This window comes from Triticum aestivum, chromosome 4A, assembly GCF_018294505.1.
Source record: "Triticum aestivum cultivar Chinese Spring chromosome 4A, IWGSC CS RefSeq v2.1, whole genome shotgun sequence".
In the NCBI taxonomy this organism is placed as follows: domain Eukaryota; kingdom Viridiplantae; phylum Streptophyta; class Magnoliopsida; order Poales; family Poaceae; genus Triticum; species Triticum aestivum.
Window position 1 is genome coordinate 189,313,014 of NC_057803.1, and position 18,596 is coordinate 189,331,609.

Here is an 18,596-nt window from a genome sequence, read left to right on the forward strand (position 1 = left end):
TTTTCAAGGAAAAAAATATATTAAATGCCGCCATTTTTTGTAGCTGAAAACGAGCTACTCATGAAAAAGAAAAAACTTGCTAGTTCCTTTTGGACATGGGTAATCTGATAAGGGATAGTTGTTGGACGGTTAGTGCCCGAATGGAAAGCAGTGCATCATGGCGTGAGACGACGAATGCCGCTAGGGCGGCAAGGCATCGTGTGCACGAAAGGGCTGGCCTACCCCTCCTTTTGGCCGGTTGTTTGCTTCTCTCGGGATTTGGCAACGCCTGTGCTGTAGTAGTACTACACCGGGCGGGAGCTTTCTGTTTGTGCCGCGCACCGCAGGCCGAGGCAGCACCGCGGCCGTTTTTGGATGGAGGATGGAAACGCGGCTGGCGTGCGTGGCCGGCTAGGCCCCTGGGCGTGCCGGCGTCGCGCGTGGCGTACATGCACATCGGTCGACCTCAATCAACGGAAAAGAAAGTTGTTGAGTGGATTCAGCACTTGATCGACGGGGCTGTGTCGCGGTCGCATTGGCATCGCTTCCACTGGCACGCAGCGTTGCATTGCACCTGCCTGCACCGCGTTTGCTGCCGTCATCGTGTTTCCGGGGACGTGTAATGCCTGCCGATTAGGCACACCCGCACGCATAAGCAACGGAGATGCGCTTTGTGGCTTATCCATCCATCCATCGCCACACCCACACCGATCTTGCTCCAAAACAGCACTGACTGCCTGCCAAAAAAAAAAAAAACCCAGCACTGACTGGAACTGTGGGCTCGCTAGGCGGCGGCATGGGCCGACGAGGCCACCACCTGGCACGCCCCGTGCATCGCCACCACAACACGCACGGGCACACGGCACGGCACACACTACCTTCCCCTATAAATGCGGCACCAGATAGGGACGGCCGCCCCTTCCTCCTACTCTCCCGGCTCGTGGGTTTTGTTCACACCCCGCAGCGCAGAGGGGTTGGTTCATCTCGTCGGACTCGGAAACTCGCGGACTTTGGCGCACCCACCCAACCCCACCCCTCCTCCTCCTCGCACTCGCGCGAGTATAACGCCTCGCCAAAAACCCAAACCCCCAGAATAAGCAGGCGATTCCCCCCCAAACCCCTTCCATTACCGTCCTCCGATTTCGCATGCCTCTGCCGGCCGCCTAAGCCTAGCCCAGCCTTCCCATGGCACCGGGCGGAGGGGGCGCGCTGCCGGCGGTCATGGCGCGGGATGTGCCTGGGCCCGCGGCGATCCCGGCCGCGGCCATGGCCAGCGCCGAGGTGGCGGCGGCCGAGGTGGTGCGCCGCGTCCAGCCCACCGACGCCTCGGAGCGCCGCCGCGCCGAGGTCGTCGACTACGCGCGGAGGATCGTCGGAACCGCGCTCGGATGCGAGGTGCGCGCTCCTCCTCCGTTTCGCGAAACGCTCGCCAGCGTAGCCCCCCCCCCCCCCCCCCCCCCTCTTTTCTTCTTCAGTTTCCGGTTTTGTCTGGTTAGGGTAATCCTGCGGCGTCTGGGGATCCTCGTGCCTCTTACATTATTCTTCCTTTAGATTTGTTTACGTTGCTTCCGTCGCTTTCTCTCCTCCGGACTAGTACTAGTACTACATTTCAAAGACGTCGGGTTAGGGTAGGATTATTATTATTCCTTGATTAATTGCTTCGTACGGACCAGGAGCTAAACTAATCGGTGGCGGCGCGGCGTTGCGATCCCGTGACTAGTTTTACTATCTGCTGGCATCCACAAGGATTTCTGTTATGTACTGTACTAGGACTATATTTGACTAACAGAGTTGTGTTGGACCAAGTCGGCCCATTTGTTCTGCGTGTCACGGTCTCACAAAAGCAACTTCATCCGTTTAGAAATCAGAAATAAGCTTTCTGTCTGCTCTGATCTATGCGTTTTCGCTTTTTAACCAAGGAAAAGCCACCGTATGCTTTATGAAATACTACAACTTTTACCATCTCAACAGGCTTTCTTTCAGAGGGAAACAAACTTTGGCATTTTGCCAAAAAGATTAAAGCCTTTTTGTTTTGGTTCTGGCCCCCGCCCGTGATGGCATGCTTGACTGGCAGGCGGATGCAGACCATGATGCGTACACTTCATACACGGTGACCCATCCACGTGGTTACCGAACAGTGTGGCAACTGATCAATGCTGCCGTGGTTGAATCTTGTTGTGGTTCTCTGTCTCCATCACAGCTTGCAGTGGATTTTGACATAGCACTAGTGAGATTTAGTATAGTCATTCACCGACAGCTGCCTGCCAGCATCCTGCATTCAACTCCGTCGCGATCTGTATGTTCCTAGATTGCATTATAATATGAACTCAAAGTCCATCCTTATTTACTGACGAGCATTCCGTGGTCCACTGTTTGAATCGTACTTTGACGTGTGCCCACGGGCTCATTTATTTACATGGAAGCTCTTTACTCCGTAGCCATAGAGATGGTAGGTCTGGAAAATGGTCCTTGTGGCTAGTATTATGCTGATCACTATAATGTGTACGTGATGTCTTTGTACTTGTATAGCTGGAATTGCTTCAAAGCGTGTGGCTGTTATATCTTATAGGCACTACTTCTGCAGTAGGAGTCGTGTCATAAATGTTTCCTAGCATTTGGTGCTTCTCGAAAAAGATTGGTGTAATGATGTCTGTTCTTTTTGGATTATCGTCACATGCGTGTACATGAGATGGGACATTGTTCTTGTGGTCCATTATTTTTTATGTGATGCCAAAAGTGTGTAAAACAATCAAAATGAGGACCCGTACACTGCAAGATACTATACTTCCTTACCTCCCGTAAGTGTGTTACTACAGACCAGTTCTCTATTCTTGCACTTGTTGAGTTTTGTGATCGAATTGTGTGTGAAGGTAAGAATTGGAGTGTGTCTTAGTTACCTGTACTGGTTGATGGGTCACTTTGTGAATCATGTGATCAACTCACTTTGTGACATAATGGGATGTTATTCCATTGTGGAGACTACATACTGAGTTATTTCAGATGGAAAATGGGAATAGCTAGGAGGGGACTAGGTACTATATCAGTTAACAAGAAAATAAATAGGCACTCAAATCCGAGCCGAAGATACCCACACCTCCCACCAAAGAATTTAGATCAGTTCCTCTGATTAGCCTTGAACTTCCTATTGTAAGGCCAATGGTAGCAAACAGTTAATCCTACTGCCAACATTATGGTTCTTGTAGTACAACTTGTATATGTTGAAACAATGCTTTCTATATCTACTCTTATAAATTGGAGTTGGAAGCAGTGATGGTAAGTTCACTCCCCCACTCCATTCCAATCTCCCTTGCCCATCTAGGAACCACTAGACCCCATCCGACTTGATTTTTTTTATAAACAAAACAGAGAAAAATAATGTAGCTGGGGAGCCTCGAACCTCACACCTACCTCTACACATAACTCTGTCAAACCAGCAAACAACTGTCTATTTTGAATGGGAAGGTACATTATTAGTACTCCCTCCGTAAACTAATATAAGAGCATTTAGAACACTAAAGTAGTGATCTAAACGCTATCATATTAGTTTACAGAGGGAGTACATGACAGTACACAATTGTTTTTACCGGGACACTAACCAGCCAGTCAATCCACCAAAATTGATTTTGATTTTTTTCCCCTGCCGCGGCTCCTCCCCGATATGCATTCTCCGGTTCCCGCTCCTCCCGACACGCATCCTCTGGATACCACCACTCCTCTCAACTTCCAATGTCATAACTTTCAAATTTCAAAATCTGGCCATGGTGCTTCAAATCTTGTAATGGTGCTCCCATGTCTGCTGCAGTTATGCAAGTGCAGTGTTGTCTGCTTGCTTGAGTTTTTCTCTGCAGTGCTGCAAGTGCATTGGTAGTTGGTATACCATATTAATCCAATAGAACAACAATCATTTTTGTGGTTCTGTGGGAACACACGAGCATTATGCTAGTTCCGCCTAACATTTTTGTCTGGTATAACTTTTCAGATGCAGTTTTCTAATGTGACATCATTTCTTCTTTATTTGACTGGTTAGGTGTTTGTGTTTGGTTCGGTTCCATTGAAGACTTATCTTCCCGATGGGGACATTGATTTAACTGTAATTGGAAATACATCTTGCGGTAGTACTTTGATTGATGATGTTTACTACATCCTTGGGTCGGGGGAGGAGAATGGTGATGCTGAATTTGAAGTGAAGGACTTGGAACACATTGATGCAGAGGTGTGCTATCCTGTTTGCTCCTCATACACATTTATAGTTCTTTCATTCTGGACAGAAGTCTGGGAAAACTATGATATTGCACTCCTAAACCTTTTTTGTCCTTAGCATACATTTCTTCTCTTCTAACAAATCCTTGGTACACATGGAAGTTAGGCTTAACAACCATATACATGTTTCTTCCTTCTGATGCAGTTTTAGTCTGTTACTGTTTTGCACATGGTAGCTGCCTCTAAATTTTCAAATATTCCGCCATCCAGGTCAGACTCATTAAATGCACTATTGGAAATATTATTGTTGATATCTCATTCAACCAAACTGGAGGAATCTGCGCAGTCTCCTTCCTTGAGCTGGTAATGTGTTGTGATTTTTTTTGGAAAAACAATGCAATTTACGCTTGCTGTTCTGCTTCAGTCTTTATAGTGAAGTTGCTGAATATGTAGAATAGAATGCTCAACATGTTCCTGTGCTAGTCTAGGTGTTCTTTTATTTGGTTATTACTATGCCTAGTCCTGGAAAAGTAAACGAGTGTTCCTTCTTCAGGTTGACCGCAAAGTTGGGAAAAATCATCTATTTAAACGGAGCATTATATTAATCAAGGGATGGTGTTATTATGAAAGTCGCCTACTAGGAGCTCATCATGGTCTTATATCAACTTATGCATTGGAGACACTTATCCTATACGTCTTTAATCTATTTCATAAATCTCTCCATGGTCCCCTGGAGGTAAGTCCTGGCAGGAATGACTTATCTCAGACATTTGGAAACATCTTTAGACAATGCAAAAACTGATACACTTTGTCTCCATCTTTTCTTATATTTAATAGGTTTTGTATAGGTTTCTGGAATATTTTAGCAAGTTTGACTGGGACAAATACTGCATATGTCTAAATGGCCCTGTTGCTTTATCGTCTTTGCCTAACCTAATTGGTGCGTTACCTTGTAATCTATTTCTTGGCAGAGTTATCACCTGATTCCTATTTTGTTTCAATCCTAAAACTTGTATCTCTTGCAGTTGAAGGTTTAAATGTACCTAGCGATGACTTGCTGTTTGACAAAGAGTTCCTTGAGAACTCAGTGCAAAAAGCATCTGCACCTCCAAGAAATTCTGATGCACGCTATTCCAAATTCCGTGTGAAATGTCTAAACATAATTGATCCACTGAAGGAGTGCAACAATCTTGGCAGAAGTGTGAACAGAGGTTTGAACTAACCAAAATATATGAATTGATTGTCCCTTTCTAAATTATCTTCCGAAACTTTGACGAACATATATTGTTTGCCTTTAGCATCATACTTGTGATGTGCTGATGTGTACATAAAGTTGTGCATAAATCCGTAACAGCATGATCTCATACTGAACATATGTAGGGTTTTATTTGAGTGATGTCTATTATATGGAGTATTTTCTTTCTATATTTCTTTGCTGGCGAGGGATTGCCAAGTCTTGTTTGACATTTTATTATTGTGCAGCGAATTTCCATCGTATTCGAACTGCTTTCTCGTTTGGTGCTCGAAAGCTTGGTCAAATTCTTATGTTACCACCAGAACTTATTCCTGATGATATTTTCGCATTTTTCAAAAACACCTTGGAGAGGAATGAAAATGGAGTAAGGTCAGATATTGACCATGTTGGTGCATTTCATTGTCAGCCCTTCCTTGGTCCCAGCAATCAACTCTTAGATGGCATGTCATGCATGCAGATTTCTTACAAGGAGGAAGAGAAAAGTCGTCCTCGTGTTTCAAAGAAATTAGCTGAGCACGCAGTAAGTGTCAGAATAAACGTGCCTACGCAGGGTGGATGTTTTTCAGGAGATGACTCGTTTGCACCAAGTACTGATCTGAGTGCAAGATTATCCCACTGTGTCCGTCATGAACCGAATGACCATGCGTATGTTTTTCACGAAAATAGAAACTATGTGGCCCCTGAGATGGATGGACAGGAATCTCGCTATGCAGCTGAAGCCTATATGGGTGACAAATCACTGATACAGCCACAGCATCATGCACACTATTCGTCAAATATATTGAGCTCTATCCATGGCAGTGATTTAGGACTTCCAAAACCTGGTCCCACAAAAATGGAAAAGTTAATTGGAACTTCACTCCATGTGGAAGAACATCTCCATCCACTGTCATTGTTGAACTTGTCGGATCTATCAGGGGATTTGGAATCACAGTTGAGATGCCTCCGTCAAGTTCAGTACAACTTAGAATACTTGTTTGATGAATTTTCGCAGTCTGTCCAAGAAGCATCTTCTGACGGTAAGGTTGACAAGGATTTATTTGACATTCTAAATCGTGGCATCCTGTTAAGTACTGATACGGCGCTACCTGGGCTATTGCCGCCTTCATATGCTGAAACGAATGGAATGAAGTTATCTCCAGTTTCTTCTCATAGCACTGAAGTTTCACAGCAATCACAGGATGAGGACAACTGGGATATGCCCTTTCAGTTGAATGCCTGTGGAATAGATGTCCCATCTAATGGATTATCGCCATCTTATATTGCTGATTCAGATATTTCTGTTTCGTGGTGGCATAGATCAGAGGCTATACCCAATATGCGTGAAACAGTCGGATATATTCGTGAAAAGGTAGGAACAGGTACCCTCAATTCTCACTTTTGGATATCTCATGCATTGATCCACGGCATTCCTGTGTTCAGTAAACTGTCTCAAAGCATTTTTATGTTTACTATATGTACTGGCTTTTGCCTACATAGATCTAGTTTTTATCTGGTCGTTCTGTTATTGTCCTCTTAGGATTAAAAAAGGGGAATATAGTTTATTGTTTCGGTAAGCGGGAAAGTCTGTTCAGTTTAGAAAACATGTATTGCTACATTCCTCTGAAATATATCTGTCCGTTCATTGTTATTTGGTGTATATGATAGTTACAAGTTCTGTTTCTGTATTACAGCACATGACATCTATCGGAGAGAAAGGGAAGATCCTGATCAATCAACCAGTGAAGATTAAAAGCAACCAGGCCACGATTCCCAAACGAAGTTTTGTCCCTTGCCAGGAGCAAGTAGCGCCAGACAGTGGGACCAAGGAAATAAGTCTGTCATTGGGAATTGGCGATGGTCTAAATGGATATACTCTCTTAGGTATGAAGACGACTGAAAAGCACAGTGGTCATACTCGAAAGGAATTTGTCAAACCTCACTACGAAGCAAGGCACACACGGAGCTCCTATGGGGATGTCGGCTCGAACAAAACCTTCTTCCAGAAGCGAAATTATGATACTGGCATGAAGTGTGCACGACCAGTTAGTGCAAAATACCAGCCACCTGAAGTTGAGGGTACTCCAGATGAGTGCACATACATGAACAATAACTTGGCAAGAAATCAAAGCTGCAACACTCCTAAAGGGTATGGGACAAATCGAAGACTAGCCTCTGAGCCATTAAAACTTCAAAGCAGCACAAGAGGAAGGGGTTTCTCGAAAAAGAACTTGCCTGCAAAACAAAAGTATGATAATCACAGTGGGCTCCCATATTCTTTTGTGAGAGATACAAAGCATGCACCGAATGGCCAAGTTGCGACCATTCTAACTGGTTCGACAAAGGAGGTTGCCCTGAATGAAGAATTGGTTGAAAATGGAACTAAACCAATGCCAAATGTTTTCATTCCTCGTGATAGCAGCTGGAATAACCAACGGATGCTTCTGGCACCTAGTACTTGTCACCCCTCCGTCCCTGTCACAAAAGTATATTCTCAATCTGGAGCCTTGGAGACACAGCCAGATAGGATTATTGAGTTTGGCTCTTTGGGGCCTTTCTCGTTGACATCTCCCTCACCAAAGTCAAACAAGGCCTCGCCAAAGGCATGTGCAGACGCCTCTGCATTGGCGTTACAGAGCTATAGAGCCAGTGCAACCCAAAGCAGGTAACATCAAAGGATCTTACAGATCAATATATTAGAGTAATCTTTTGCCTTGAAATATGCTAGAGGTCAAGCATCTAAGAATGATGTCACAAAATAGTAATTTGGGTTTATTTTATTATAAAATGACACTAGGTTTGTTTTTGTTCAATGGTCAACTTTGCATGCTTATTTATCTTCACTGCATTCAGTCCATTGACCCTGTACTACTACCTTAATATGGTTAATCTGTTAACTTTGACACTGTCTCAGGTCGTCAGGATTTTACAGAATAGGAGATGAAGAGCAGTTCCCACCACTCCATGCTAGGACCCGCTGAGACTTACAGTAGCATGCAAATGATCATCATTTAACTAGAGGAAAAGAATAGTTAACCCAGTTGATGTTCACAAATATGACCATCCTAATAGTATACATCTACCTTGTAAAGTTATATCGACACCTTGCGTTTCTAGCTTTCGTGTCTATAGGTAAAGGTACCAAAGAAAGGTTTTAGGTGCAAGGACTAACTATACAGTTGTAGTTTTCCCTTCTCAAAATTAGAAATGGGTAAAACAGGAGAAAGATAAACATATTTATGAGTTTTTCTTGAGACAAAAATTATGAGCCTTTCTGCTACCATGAACTGTGAAAGTGTTCTTTCAAATAGTAAATTGCAAAAAAATTAGGTAAAAAAAATCCATTTTTTTTCATAAACAGAGATGAATGTTTCAACCCCGTGCAATTTTTTTGAGCTGAAATGACATTCATGTGCCACGCTGGTGTTTATGAAAAAAAGGTGTGGTTAGGACTCAGTCGACCGAGACTAACCAAGTCTTAGGTGAGATAACGTGTAAGAAAAGAAAATGTTCTTTTGCACGGCTTTTGATGTGAAAGCTCATGAATATAACCAAGTCTTTCGTTGGCTGAAATTTAGCAAGATTGAAGAAAAAACAGAATTTTTATTTTACTCTGTTTTCTTATTTTTACTATTTATCAAGACAGAGTGAGCTCGAGAGCAGAAACTCTATGTCTCAACTGTTGCTACACATGTACTACTTAACTATGCACGAGAGCAATACATCGTGTAATTCACATATATAGCTACACATGTACTCAACTATGCACGAGAGCAATACATCGTGTAATTCACATATTTTACATGGTATCAGTTTTTAGGTTTTAATTCTCGCCTTCTGTTGCCGCCGCCGCGCTTTTCCTCATGTGCCGCCGCTGCCGCCCGTGTGATTTCCCGCGCCGGTTGAGCTACTTCTCTGCTAGCCGCCGCTCGACATCTACCCAGCCAGTGCGCTCGCTTCTCCCGATCGCTTCCCGTGCCCGCTGCCCGATTGCTCGCCGCCGCCCGCGATCTACCTAGCCACAGTGCCCGCTACCCGATTGCTACCAAGCCACCGCGTCGCCTGCCCGCTAGCCACTCGCGCCTGCCAGCTCCCAATCGCTAGCCGCCAACACGCCGAAGCGCCCAGCCGCCCGCGGCTTGTTGACTCCAAGCCGCTCCACCTTGCGCCCGCCGCTACCCAGTGTCACCGCCGCTGCTCCGTGTCGTAGACATCCCCTTCCTCTAAGCTTTCACCGCAACACCCGCCTACTGCAGCCGTCCGAGTCACCCGCGCCGTCTCGTTCCCGCCATGTCGTCCGTCACCTCCTTCGCGTCCATCAACTCCAACCCGTTCGCCGATGCCAACCCTTCCGACGTTAACGACATTCGCAACCTGAACATCTTCGAGCGGGTACCGGTTCGTCTCTCACAGATGGACTCCTCCTATTACACGTGGAAGACGTATTTTTTCCTCGTGTTCCGAGAGTATCACCTCATCGACCACGTGGACGACACCGTTGACTCCAGCCTCGTCCTCAAGTTCTATGACTGGTCCACCATCAACACCATGATCATCCGCTGGTTCTTCCTCACCATCTCGCCAGACCTCTTCTAGATGGTCGTGGCGGACGGTGACGATGCCTGCGCCGTGTGGACCAAGCTGAACGGGCTATTCACCGACAACCAACTCCAGCTTCGCATTTGTTTGCAGCAAGAGTTTTTTGGGTGTCACCAGGACAACTCCTCCGTCGACGACTACTGTCGCCGCCTAAAGACTCTCGCCGATGAGCTCCACGATATTGGCGCGAAGATCGATGATGACCTCCTCCTCAGCACGCTCACAGCCGGACTCAACGAGGACTTCGGCAACGCCAAGGCGAACCTCAGCCTCATCCCCAACCTATCATTCGCCAAGTTCGTTGCGTACCTCCTCTTGGAGGAGCGGTGGATGAAACATGTGAAGGCGCGGGCCATCCACACCGCCCTCACCGCCGACACCACCCGCGGTGGCTCATCGGCGCCTCCAGCCGTCCCGGCTGCGCCCCCGCCGCAGCGCCACCCGGCGCCGTTCCTGGCGCCACCGTCGTACCCGGACACCCAGCAGTTGGGCCTGCTCCCACTGCCCTATGGGCCGCCCGCCCCTCCCGTCGAATGGCGCCGCGGGGGCCGGCATGGTGGGGGCCGCCGCGGCGGTCAGCAGCAGCAGCCACAGGGCGCCGGCCGGCCCCGTCAACAGCAGCAGAAGAAGTTCCAGGTGCCCCCTCCATGGGCATTCGGCTACAACCCGTGGACCAGTGTTGTTCATGCCTACACCATGTCGGTTCCACGGGATCCTGCACCGACCCTTCCCGTGCCGTGCCCGCCGGCGCATTAGGCGTACTACGCGGCTCCACAGCCGTACGGAGGATACCCACTACCGCTGCTGAGCGGCGCCTACGGTCTCCCTGCGGCCCCGCCGCCACTCTTGCCGGCCCTGCCGCCGGCGCCTTGGGATCCGGCGCTCCTCGCCGCGCTGCACACCGTGCCTACGTCGAACAACTACACTGGAGGCGGGGATTGGTACATGGACATCGGTGCTACGGCTCACATGTTTGCTCATCCTGATAATCTTGTCTCCTTCACTCTTGTCACCACCGACCGCCGTATCATTGCCGGCGACGGTTCCACTCTACCTACCACACATGTCGGGCACACCTCTTTTCCTTCTAGTTCCATGCCTATTACTTTGTCTAACATACTTGTGTCACCTCATCTTATTAAAAATCCCGTTTCCGTTCGTTGTTTAACTCGTGAAAATCCTATTACTGTTGAATTTGACGAGCTTGATTTTTGTGTCAAGGACGCTCAAACCAGGATGGTACTTCACCGTTGTGACAGCCTCGACGAGCTCTATCCGGTGCATCCGCCGTCCACCTCCACCATCGCACCGTTGCTCCCTCCGCCGGCGTCGATCTCTGGCACGCTCGTTTGGGTCATCACAACCCCGTCAGACTTCGTCATATTCTTAGCAGTTTCAGTTTCTGTTGTAATAAGATAGAGGATCACACTTGTCATGCATGTCGTGTCGGCAAACATGTTCGCCTCCCGTTTAATAACTCCACCACCATAGCTTCTTTTCCTTTTCAGTTGATTCATAGCGATGTGTGGACCTCTTCGGTCCCTAGTAATTCGGGCTATTTATATTATCTGGTTATCCTTGATGATTATTCTCACTATGTGTGGACGTTTTCTTTACAACAAAAGTCGGATGCACTCTCCACTTTGACGGCCTTTTACTTCTATGTCAGCACGCAGTTTGGGCATCCCATCCTTGCTCTTCAGACTGACAATGGAAAAGAGTTCGACAACCTCGCTTTTCGCACCTTTCTGTCGCTTCACAGTAGAACGGTCGAGCCGAACGCGTCCTTCGCACTCTGAACGACTGCGTTCGCACACTCATGTTCCATGCTAATGTGACGCCTCATTTCTGGCCGGACGCACTCGCTACTGCTTCACTTCTCCTTAACCTTCGCCCTTGCCGCACACGATGGAACTATGCACCTCACCATCTTCTCTTCGGTACGCCCCCATCTTATGATGGCTTGCGTATTTTCGGGTGCCTTTGCTATCCTAGCACTGCTGACTCCGCCCCTCACAAACTCACACCTTGTTCTGTCACTTGCATCTTCATCGGCTACCCCTCCAACTCCAAGGGATATTGGTGCTACGATCCCGTCTCCCACCGTGTGTTCACTTCCTGACACGTTTACTTTAATGAGCATGTGTTTCCGTTTCAGCAGGTACCCCCGGCTGTTCCTCCCGCCACCGGTGACGCGGGCTTCTCGACGCCGCTCCCAGGGCGCTCACGCGCCTCTCTTGGCCCACCCCTGGCTTTGAGGCGCGCCCCCCGCATGCGGCGCCTCCTACAGCCGCGCCCCTGACGTTGGCGCCCGCTGCCCCCGCGGCGTCCCCGGCGCTCGGTCCGGTCACCCGCGCCCATACAGGTGTTTTTCGCCCGAGCTCGCGCTACGCCACGGATGACTACGTCCGTGCGGCGTCCACCTCTGAGCCGTCGCCGTTGTCGCCCTCTGTACGAGCCGCTCTTCGTGACCCGCTCTGGATGGCTGTGATGCAAGAGGAGTTTTGACGCCCTGTTGCACAACTGGACGTGGCACCTTGTTCCCTGTCCCGGCACGCCAACGTGATTACCGGGAAGTGGGTCTTCAAACACAAGCTCCATCCTGATGGTACCCTTGATCGCTATAAAGCGCGTTGGGTCGTCCGTGGCTTCCACCAGCGTGCTAGTATCGACTTCACCGACACCTTTGCTCCGGTAGTCAAGCCTGGCACGATAGCACGGTGCTTCACCTTGCGGTCTCCCGTGCTTGGCCGGTGCACTAGTTGGACATCTCCAACGCCTTCCTCCATGGTCACCTCGAGGAGCAGGTCTTCTGCCAGCAACCCACTGGGTTTGTTGACCCGACTCTTCCCGACCACGTGTGCCTACTCTCGCGGTCCTTGTATGGACTTAAGCAGGCCCCGCGCGCTTGATACCAATGCATCGCGGCATTTATCCACCAGCTTGGGTTCCGCTCTACCCGCTCGGACGCCTCACTCTTCTTCTATCATCAGGGTTCTGACACGGCCTACTTGATACTCTATGTCGACGACATCATCCTGACGGGATGTACGACTGGTCTCCTCAGTCAACTCACGGCTCGTCATCGCGCTGAGTTCGCCATCAAGGACTTGGGTCCTTTGCACTACTTCCTCGGTGTCGAGGTGGTGCGCCGTCCGGATGGCTTATTCCTTCATCAGCAGAAGTACGATCATGAGCTCCTGGAGCGCGCCGGCATGCTTAACTGCAAGCCCACCGCCACGCCTGTTGATACGAAGGCCAAGCTTTCTGCCACAAATGGTTCTCCTGCTTCGGATGCTGCTTTCTATCGGTCTATTGTGCGATGGCCAACACCGTCGCCGAGTGCTCGTGGCTTCGCTAGCTGCTTCAGGAGCTCTCCTGCCCTGTTGACCGTGCCACAGTGGTCTACTGCAACAACGTCTCGGCGGTCTACCTCTTCGCTAACCCGGTACATCATCGACAGACCAAGCATATTGAGTTGGATATTCATTTTGTTCAGGAACAAGTGGCCCTTGGCCATATTCGTGTTTTACACGTTCCTACTTTCCAACAATTTGTAGATATCATGATCAAGGGCTTGCCTACGGCGTCATTTGAGGAGTTCTGGCCCAGTCTTTGCGTCAGCCGGGTGCCGCTTTGACTGCGGGGGGGGGGGTGTTGAGTATATGTGTTATGTGCATATTGTGTATTGGGCCCGCCTCCTAGTTCCTTGTATAGTTGAGGTCTGTGGCCCACCGTTGTACATCATATATACGTGCCTATGCACGAGAGCAATACATCGTGCAATTCACATATTCTACACTACCTCCTTTAACCGCCATAAACAATAGCCGAGACCCGCCTTGGGTGGTGGAGGAAAAGCCCGACACCGCCATGAAATCATGACTGAGGTGCACAATTGGGAAGCCTGGCACACGAACCACATTTCAACGAGACAACCCCCTAGATATTCGAATGAGAGCTCGGGGGAGGAGGACGCGACAACAGAGGAGGAGCTGGCACCCAAGCCGGTGGCTGAGTTCACCCTGCAGCAAGCGGAGGCGCACTACAACCGCTTCCAGCAGCAGTAGGCCCCGCCTTTTTCCGTGTTTCGGGTGCTACAGGAGGAGCACCGGTACAACATACAACTCCTCTCAGAGCACCAACTGGCGGAGGGCCAGATCGAGGGCGAGCAGGCCTCCAGTCAAACCGTCGTGGCCATGGATGAGCAATGGTGGCACTCAAGTCCATGCGAACGCCTTCGCTGCGAGCGGTGGCAGCTCTACATTAATGAGGTAGAGTGCAACCGCCTCTTCGCCGAGATCGCGAAGGAGGCGCAAGTTGTGGCAGACACGACCAATGTCAGGATCGGTAGCGCTGCATTCGCATCGGACCGCAGCAATGACGAGGCCGGACCGTTCGGCTCAATCATCGACCTCACCTTCATCGGTGACATCCAAGGCCAGGTGGAATCCGATGAAGAGTAGGACGTGGGACACATGCCCACGTCTGATTAAGAGTAGACTATGGCTGGATCCTTTTACATTTTTATTTGTACTATGTAAAAAATCCAACTATTAATGAAAACCAATGTCTATTTTTTTAACACAACCAATGTTTATTTCTAGTTTGATGCATTGTGTTGGATGGCCGCCCCCCTGATGTCTATGGACACATCAATACACGTCTGTTTGATGAAGTTGCGCTAATGCAATAGCCCGATGAGAAACACCGAACAGCTCAAGGGTTTCTACCAATCAAAAGATTATCAATGGATGCAATTGCGCCCACCCATGTCTGCATCGCCTAACCGACAAATGACACCACTTTTGGATTTCTCCTTGTGGCAAGGACTGGCACATTACGCTTTGGAGATCCAGAAAGGCCTTCATTCCTTGCAGGGGTGCCCTTCCTTTTCTACTTCCTATTTGCTCCTTGTGGCAGCTGCCGAAAGCTAGATCTGCACAATTCACCACTCTCAAAATCAGAGATGAGATGGTGAGCTGCTTGTACCTTGTGCTCGTTTTCTTCTTGCGGTGTGTACTTGATGTCTCTTTCTTTCAAGAAAGTAAAGGTGATGTCACCATCGCGAATTTACTATGCTCAACATCTGTGCTCACGAGCTTCTGTTTGGGTTTTTGCATCACCTCCTAGATGATGTTCCTAAGCACATCCCAGAATTTGGGGGGGGGGATAAAACCACAGGTGATCTCCTCGCACTTGTCCTGCTTCCATATGATCATCAAGCAGTCAATCCCTAACCTCCTAGGCCTTATTCGGTTCATAGGAATAGTAAACGTAGGAATTGAAGAAGCCGTAGGAATGACAAAGGAATAGAGGTGCAAAACTAAGGATTCAAAAACAGAGGAAAAGGAGAGCAATGTGCGTTCGGCACAGCATAGAAAAAACGGAGGGAGACTTCCATCATTACTCCCTCCGTTCCTAAATATAAGTCTTTTTAGACATTTCAAATGGACTACAACATACGGATGTATGTAGACATATTTTAGAGTGTAGGTTCACTCATTTTGCTCTGTATGTAGTCACTTGTTGAAATCTCTAGAAAAACTTATATTTTGGAACGGAGGGAGTAGATACTAAGAAAGCTAAGTGTTGGAAATATGCCCTAGAGGAAATAATAAATTGGTTATTATTATATTTCCTTGTTCATGATAATCTTTTATTATCCATGCTAGAATTGTATTGATAGGAAACTCAGATACATGTGTGGATACATAGACAACACCATGTCCCTAGTAAGCCTCTAGTTGACTAGCTCATTGATCAATAGATGGTTACGGTTTCCTGACCATGGGCATTGGATGTCGTTGATAACAGGATCACATCATTAGGAGAATGATGTAATGGACAAGACCCAATCCTAAGCCTAGCACAAGATCGTGTAGTTCGTATGCTAAAGATTTTCTAATGTCAAGTATCATTTCCTTAGACCATGAGATTGTGCAACTCCCGGATACCGTAGGAGTGCTTTGGGTGTGCCAAACGTCACAACGTAACTGGGTGGCTATAAAGGCACACTACAGGTATCTCCGAAAGTGTCTGTTGGGTTGGCACGAATCGAGACTGGGATTTGTCACTCCGTGTAAACGGAGAGGTATCTCTGGGCCCACTCGGTAGGACATCATCATAATATGCACAATGTGAGCAAGGAGTTGATCACGGGATGATGTGTTACGGAACAAGTAAAGAGACTTGCCGGTAACGAGATTGAACAAGGTATCGGGATACCGACGATCGAATCTCGGGCAAGTATCGTACCGCTAGACAAAGGGAATTGTATACGGGATTGATTAAATCCTTGACATCGTGGTTAATCCGATGAGATCATCATGGAGCATGTGGGAGCCAACATGGGTATCCAAATCCCGCTGTTGGTTATTGACCGGAGAGTTGTCTCGGCCATGTCTGCATGACTCCCGAACCCGTAGGGTCTACACACTTAAGGTTCGATGACGCTAGGGTTATAGGGAAAGTATGTACGCGGTTACCGAATGTTGTTCGGAGTCCCGGATGAGATCCCGGACGTCACGAGGAGTTCCGGAATGGTCCAGAGGTAAATATTAATATATAGGAAGTATGGTTTTGGCCACCGGAAGTGTTCCGGGCATCACCGGTAGTGTACCGGGACCACCGGAGGGGTCCGAGGTCCACCAGGTGGGGCCACCAGCCCCGGAGGCCTACATGGGCAATAGTGGGAAGGGACAGCCCCTAGGTGGGCTGGGGCGCCTCCCACCAAGGCCCAAGGCGCCTCCAAGAGGGGAAGGGGGCAAACCCTAGGGCACATGGGCCCTAAGGCCCACCTCAGGTGCGCCTCCCCCTCTCCCCCTTGTGGCCGCCACCCTAGATGGGATCTAGGGCTGCCGCCACCCCTAGGGAGGAAACCCTAGGTGGGGGTGCAGCCCTCCCTCTCCCCATATATATAATGGAGGCAAAGGGGCAGCCCAACATATGAAGTTCCTCCCCTGTTGGCGCAGCCCTACCCCTCTCCCTCCTCGTCTGTCGTAGTGCTTGGCGAAGCCCTACTGGAGTCCCGCGCTCCTCCACCACCACCACACCGTCGTGCTACTGCTGGATGGAGTCTTCCCCAACCTCTCCTTCTCCCCTTGCTGGATCAAGGCGTAGGAGACGTCACCGGGTTGTACGTGTGTTGAACACGGAGGTGCCGTCCGCTCGGCACTAGGATCATCGGTGATTTGGATCACGGCAAGTACGACTCCATCAACCCCGTTCACTTGAACGCTTTCGCTTAGCGATCTACAAGGGTATGTAGATGCACTCTCCTTCCCCTCATTGCTAGATTACTCCATAGATTGATCTTGGTGATGCGTAGAAAATTTTAAATTTCTGCTACGATCCCCAACAGTGGTATCAGAGCCAGGTTTATGCGTAGTTTCTATGCACGAGTAGAACACAAAGCAGTTGTGGGCGTCGATATTGTCAATTTACTTGCCGTTACTAGTCTTATCTTGATTCGGCGGCATCGTGGGATGAAGCGGCCTGGACCGACCTTACACGTACTCTTACGTGAGACTGGTTCCACCGACTGACATGCACTAGTTGCATAAGGTGGCTAGCGGGTGTCTGTCTTTCCCACTTTAGTTGGATCGGATTTGATGAAAAGGGTCCTTATGAAGGGTAAATAGAAATTGGCATATCACGTTGTGGTTTTCGCGTAGGTAAGAAACATTCTTGCTAGAAACCTATAGCAGCCACGTAAAAACTTGCAACAACAATTAGAGGACGTCTAACTTGTTTTTGCAGCATATGCCTTGTGATGTGATATGGCCAAAAGGATGTGATGAATGATATATGTGATGTATGAGATTGATCATGTTCTTGTAATAGGAATCACGACTTGCATGTCGATGAGTATGACAACCGGCAGGAGCCATAGGAGTTGTCTTAATTTATTTATGACCTGCGTGTCAACATAAACATCATGTAATTACTTTACTTTATTGCTAAAGCGTTAGCCATAGTAGTAGAAGTAATAGATGACGAGACAACTTCAAGAAGACACGATGATGGATATCATGATGATGGAGATCATGGTGTCATGCCGATGACAATGGTGATCATGGAGCCCCGAAGATGGAGATCAAAAGGAGCAAAATGATATTGGCCATATCATGTCACTATTTGATTGCATGTGATGTTTATCATGTTTTACATCTTATTTGCTTAGAACGACGGTAGCTTAAATAAGATGATCCCTCGTAATAATTTCAAGAAAGTGTTCCCCCTAATTGTGCACCGTTGCAAAGGTTCGTTGTTTCGAAGCACCACGTGATGATCGGGTGTGATAGATTCTAACGTTCGAATACAACGGGTGTAAGCCAGATTTACACACGCAATACACTTAGGTTGACTTGACGAGCCTAGCATGTACAGACATGGCCTCGGAACACGGAAGACCGAAAGGTCGAGCATGAGTCGTATAGAAGATACGATCAACACGAAGATGTTCACCGATGTTGACTAGTCCGTCTCACGTGATGATCGGACACGGCCTAGTTGACTCGGATCATGTTTCACTTAGATGACTAGAGGGATGTCTATCTGAGTGGGAGTTCATTAAATAATT

The 18,596-nt window shown here is 48.3% G+C and overlaps 1 protein-coding gene across 2 annotated transcripts; it reads left to right on the forward strand.

Moving 5' to 3' along the window:
* Window positions 1-926: 926 nt before the first annotated feature.
* Window positions 927-8,700, forward strand: LOC123085801 (uncharacterized). 2 transcript variants are annotated; one of them, XM_044507511.1, is made up of 9 exons: window positions 928-1,374; window positions 4,007-4,192; window positions 4,450-4,542; window positions 4,733-4,915; window positions 5,017-5,119; window positions 5,205-5,390; window positions 5,662-6,785; window positions 7,108-8,078; window positions 8,328-8,700. In XM_044507511.1, the coding sequence occupies exons 1-9, from the start codon at window positions 1,165-1,167 to the stop codon at window positions 8,392-8,394; spliced, it is 3,123 nt and encodes a 1,040-aa protein (XP_044363446.1). In that variant the 5' UTR covers window positions 928-1,164; the 3' UTR covers window positions 8,395-8,700. The 2 variants fall into 2 exon arrangements, with proteins under 2 accessions (XP_044363447.1, XP_044363446.1); XM_044507512.1 differs by lacking the exon at window positions 8,328-8,700 and having other exon boundaries at window positions 927-1,374; window positions 7,108-8,082.
* The last annotated feature ends 9,896 nt before the right edge of the window (window positions 8,701-18,596 follow it).